At 49.4% G+C, this 5,087-nt stretch overlaps 3 protein-coding genes across 3 annotated transcripts in view; 2 read left to right on the top strand and 1 right to left on the bottom strand.

Annotated features, from left to right (window-relative positions):
• On the top strand, positions 1–260 carry Pmar_PMAR027942 (conserved hypothetical protein; the record flags this gene model as incomplete). The annotated part of the gene is made up of 3 exons (XM_002773440.1): positions 1–15; positions 59–146; positions 197–260. Coding segments are annotated over 3 exons (167 nt in total), but the record flags the coding sequence as incomplete, so codon positions are not given.
• A 95-nt stretch (positions 261–355) lies between these two features.
• On the top strand, positions 356–4,918 carry Pmar_PMAR027941 (kinesin heavy chain, putative; the record flags this gene model as incomplete). Its single annotated transcript, XM_002773439.1, has 16 exons — positions 356–598; positions 2,055–2,153; positions 2,348–2,382; positions 2,467–2,541; positions 2,587–2,718; positions 2,761–2,907; positions 2,958–3,051; positions 3,093–3,179; positions 3,221–3,275; positions 3,322–3,417; positions 3,472–3,587; positions 3,708–3,823; positions 3,865–4,043; positions 4,341–4,432; positions 4,482–4,625; positions 4,733–4,918. 16 exons carry the CDS (start codon positions 356–358, stop codon positions 4,916–4,918), a joined length of 1,896 nt encoding a protein of 631 aa, XP_002773485.1.
• A 142-nt stretch (positions 4,919–5,060) lies between these two features.
• Positions 5,061–5,087, bottom strand: part of Pmar_PMAR027940 (conserved hypothetical protein) — a gene marked incomplete at both ends in the record, with an annotated part of 2,207 nt that continues 2,180 nt past the window's right edge. Inside the window, one exon of the mRNA XM_002773438.1 lies at positions 5,061–5,067. Coding sequence (XP_002773484.1) covers positions 5,061–5,067 — 7 coding nt within the window. The remainder of the gene's footprint in view (positions 5,068–5,087) is intronic.

Raw genomic sequence — 5,087 nt, 5'->3', positions numbered from 1 at the left:
ACCCTCTGTTACAAGGTAAGGTTGGTAGTTGTGGAAGGTAGGATGTGTTTCCTATCAGCGGGAGGTAGCATGCAATTGAAACGGAGATGGGATGATGATACTGTATTCAAGAATCAGTCTAGGAACCAGCCTAAGGGGAAAAAGAGGTGGGATTGGATACAGTTGAGAGGAAAAGGGGGCATGAGGTACTGCTTAGGTTCATCAACGATGCAGTCCGCAGTGATTTCCATCGGAAGTTCCTCGACCGGTATATACTATAGTCAGCCTTTGTCACATTGCAACGTTCCATAATAGATCCTCGAGTTAGTAACGTGTATCCATGGGTCGGGCTCAGTTGGTTCAAACTTTGTAGTGAATGGCCGTCTCCCGGGAGGAGACACAGGCAGCCACCACCATCAAGGAGTTGACAACGCCCGCGATATTCCTTCAGAGGGATGGCAGCCCAACCCGGCAGGAGCTGCTTCAAAGCCGTCCGATGGAGATCCGTTGTGAGAGTCGAGATCGGTCGTCTCCCGACCAGAGCTCTAAGATGTCTGTAGCTAGCCGTCTTAAGGCGGTCATCATCAACTGCATGGTCAGCGTTCGTCCTTTGCGGCAGGTTAGAGGGCCTCAATAACGCAATGGTAATGAAGCGACGGAGTCTTCGTATAGACGCATCATTTTTTCAATTACCGAGCACTTGTTTTTGTGTTTTGTGCCGGTTAAACCGGCCCAGTTTGTAGTGGGGTGAAAGTAGTCTTTTTAGCTTATGATGACATCTGCAAGGGACATACAGGTCCTGAGGAACGTATGCGAATGTTCTAGTTCTACTATTTCTTCATTAGCGAAAACGAATATTAGGTTGGGTGGGGGATAGTAGTCTCAGGCACTCGCCAATCCTTTGGTCGATTCCTCATCCTGTTCAGGGATCTCGAAGCCAGCATCTTAGCTTCAACTTACTCCAACGGTTAGGGTGACTTGTCTACTTACGTCTTATCGGGTTTGGCCTGCTCGATAACTGCTATCATCGTTTATGTAGTTAACGCTGAAGCTTCACCTGGATCGACACTGGTCTTTCATAAGTGCTTCTGCTATTGTGGACAGTGCTTTACAGCTGTCCTGTGTGAGGAGAGTTTCACTGTTGTCTTCTGAACAGTGATCCCCCAGGGGATTCCCCGTTATAATGCTCTGATGTGTCATAGTTCTTTGTGACAAACTAGGAGTGCAGGCTCTGCACTTCCTGAAACTTTTAACGAAAGGTTAATTGAGCTCGGGCAGTATGGCTATGGGGTTATGGGCTTCCCCCTGTGCCTGACAATGATTTGGACGTGTTACAGCTAATTTCTGACGGTGGTTGCCACTTTAGCTGCACTGTGGCACAGTGACTGTGCGGATAAATGGTGATGCATTTTATTTTGATAGTTCATATGGAGAGCAAGCTAGGGTCTCGGATTGCATGAAGGCACGGCCAAGGCAGGTCTATAGATTCTCGAGTTCTGTAAGGAGGTGGTATGCCCCGCTATTTAACAGCAAGCCGTCGGGAATGATCTTTGTGGAGCGTTCGTGTTGGCACGACTAACGTGGCCAGTGTGTAAGCACACTGTAAGACTAATAGCCCGCTCCTACGCTGACAGTGGCGACCGAGATTCTTCGTGTCGTCTTTGTCGTTCTGTACGATCCCTCGCAGCCATTGATAGCTACGTATTGATGCTTTTTTTATCTACCCGCAGCCATCCGGTCTCCCCGGCACCGAGGCTGATGGAGTTATTTTTGTCTTTCCTACGGAACCCTTCTCCCCCTGCCCCGGCGTCCGGGTTTCGGGTCCTTCGTTTATGGTATCCGGCTGACTCACTTTTTGTCACCCCCGGAGTAGTGTAATTGTGCTAGTTTTAACACTTTATCGCTACAGCACTGGTAGTAGAGTTAGAGTCATCAGTCAATTCGAATAGCCGTCTTGAGTATGGCTATTCAACCTCCAATGCGAGAAAAAAGGGTCGAGAAACCGACGAATGGTGACTTCAGTGTGAGTACGCTCAGATGAGACACGAGGATGATGATGGAACCTGCCGTAGCAGGTAGCAATTAGAGTTAGGCCACCATTGAGAAGGGAACTCACAGCTCCTAACTACTGCCATGTGGTATCCATAAACGGCCCACAGCTTACTCTCAGTGAGGTAAGCAATATTCCTGTACATGTTATCATCAGCATGAATTCATTCTGTTCGAGACTGTGCTATAGTGAACAGCCGCAGAGCGAGCTCAGGTTGTCTGTGCTATATCGGTCCCCAGTGGCGACTCGTCTCCCTCGCAAAACAACAGGGCCTCTAGGAGCATCGATAACAGCAATGGACATCATCATCATCATCAGATCCTGGCGAATCACGTCTTTATATTCGATACCGTGTAAGCGCAGAAACGCGAGCCTCGCGTCGCGAGGCATCCTTACGAGAAGCCCTGTCAAGTTGAAGTCGTAGCAAGTTTGCCTAGGTATGATGAGAGCTCCACTCAGCCAGAAGTGTATGAACGAACAGCTAGGGAGGCAGTACGCAGTGTTCTGCAAGGGTAGGAAGGCCTCTACGTGGTTACTACCACACTGCAAATTGACAGATATAACGCCACAATATTGGCCTATGGCCAGACAGGCACAGGAAAGACTCATACTATGGAGGGCTTCATAACTGACTACTACAACGATGTTCAGAGGGGTATCATACCTCGAAGCATGGCAGAGATATTTGAGTGACCAAGAACCTGAGGCAGTTCGCAATAAGAACGTCTTAGATACATTACTCGTCACAACCACCTCATATTCACAGTACGAGCTTCTTACTTACAGATCTATAATGAGACTGTATCCGACCTGTTGCCGACCGTCGTTAATCCTCCATCATCAAATTTTAGTATTCGTCATGATACCCGACGAGGAGTGTACGCTGACCGTTTAGTCTGTAGAAAAATTGCAACAGGAGATGCGACAGATACGTGGACGGCTTGAGCGAGTATGTTGTCCGAGAGCCCGGAGATGTTTACGACCTAATGCGGCGGGGGAACGCCTCTAGAGCTATCGCCACGGTAGGTGCCTATACGCTGGTCCCATACAGTACTGTAGTCAGACCAAACTGAATGATGCTTCATCACGATCACATGCAGTCTTCATGATGACCGTCGAGATGTGCAACGACGAGGACTCTACTACGAGAGTGAGTACTATTCTCCTTCCATGCCGTCACTCGAGTGGCAGGTGGGAAAGCTGAACTTGGTGGATCTAGCTGGCAGCGAGCGAGTGCGGCTGACGGGTAGACTATCACCCCATGCCTTGTTGGAACTACTCTCTGACCCCAGGAGCTACTGGAACACGTCTAGAAGAGTCCAAGAAGATCAACCAGTCATTATCTGCATTAGGGAATGTGATAGCGGCCCTTACAGAGGCCAGCCAGGGTGGGCCAAGACTCTATTGCTTTCCCCACTTCCCCGCAGCAGAGACCACGGCAGTCGGTGGTGGCGGTCGGAGTCACATACCGTATCGTGATTCCAAGCTAACGCGGCTATTGGAGGACTCCCTTGGTGGCAACTGTATAACTGTGATGATTGCGATGATTTCACCAGCGGTGGGTCACTATGAGTGCTCCACTTTCGACCCTTGTGATAATGCCAAGTTCTCTTCAATGTAAACTCATGCCATGGGTTACGAGGCGATCCAAGCATTGGAAAGGTTCCTCCCTTGACAGGCTGAAGCTTTTGGAGAGTCTCTTTCGACACTCAAGTTCGCCAATAGGGCAAGGAGTGTCCGGAACACACCGGTGCTGAATGAATATGTATCAGAGCAGGAAGCTCGTCTACGCAAGTAACTCCGAGCAAATCAGCTGTTTGAGTACTTCAGCATAGATACGAGATAGAGATCCAGAAGCTGCGCAGTCAGCTCGCTCAAAAGTTAACCATTGATATGAGCGACAGACAATCAGATAGAGTACCGAATGACTCGAAAGTTGACGTGGAAGGTGAAATCAGGTCAAGGCTGATCGAGACCGTGATAGAGTCTACCGCCGGCTACAAGACACCACTTGGTAAGGATCTGATGGAATGACCAAGGGGATCGAACCGGGATAGTGATCGACAGGAAGTTTGGAGAAGAAGAGCTATCGAGTGAGGACCTGACCGACCGCTTCCGGGATAGAACGTTGGAGGAGGGTGACGGGCAGTATGTGATGCAGCTTCGGCATACTGAGGAGGCTTTGGAGAAGGAACGTGAAGCTTTGGAAAAAGACAAACTTCAACTTGACAGGTGGCCATGGTTTCGGTCTGAAATGTATAGAGTGTCAGGTATAAGACACTCCTGGTGAAGCAACGAGATATCATGCTAGCCCTTACCACTCGCTTGGATGATCGTGACCAGATGGTTTTGCAGTTGCAGCGCTCGAAAGAAGATCAGGATAAGGATATAAAGAGACTTCAAGTACGACCAGAGTGGAAGGTGGCTTACTCGAGATACCAGGAGTATTCAGGAGAAAATCGCAGATCTCAAGACCAGGCAACTACCGAGGACGCGTTCGCATCGATATCTCAGCGCTGATCCAATCATGGACCGGATCATGCATCGAATAGATCAGATCTTGTCGCCCGAAGCCGTCAAGGTGCAGTTGAAGCAGGTAGACTGTCCTGATCATCCACCCGAATCATTTGAAACTCCAGGATGTTCATGAATTGTACCGAGTACTCTGCGAAGATGATTGTCAATCAACTCCGCCTCTAATAGACTATGATGGAGGGCCGGGAACTGGTGGAAGTCGATTCACGAGTTACGCTACCACTGAGCGTGATGCTCATTGGACTGGGCAATCCCTGTCAACTAGAAGCACAGCATCATTACATGCCTCCTCGATACCCTCTTATCGCGGCGCAAGCTACCATTCAACAAGGCACGCTCGTTCACGGTCTGTAGACTCTGCCTGTGGCTCGGCCGCTACGTATGACATTCACTCGTCCAATCGTTCATGGCAAGCGACCAATCGATCCAACATTCTCTCTGAGAGCGCCTCTCCGGCAGACCGGCGTAATCAAAGCGCACGAATGCTGAATGTTGATTACTTACTAATGAAACGCAAGGCAGA

Source organism: Perkinsus marinus (assembly GCF_000006405.1).
Source record: "Perkinsus marinus ATCC 50983 genomic scaffold scf_1104296958914, whole genome shotgun sequence".
NCBI classification, from domain to species: domain Eukaryota; phylum Perkinsozoa; order Perkinsida; family Perkinsidae; genus Perkinsus; species Perkinsus marinus.
The sequence above is the reverse complement of the archived record's forward strand: the minus strand, read 5'-3'. Positions and strand labels throughout refer to the sequence as shown.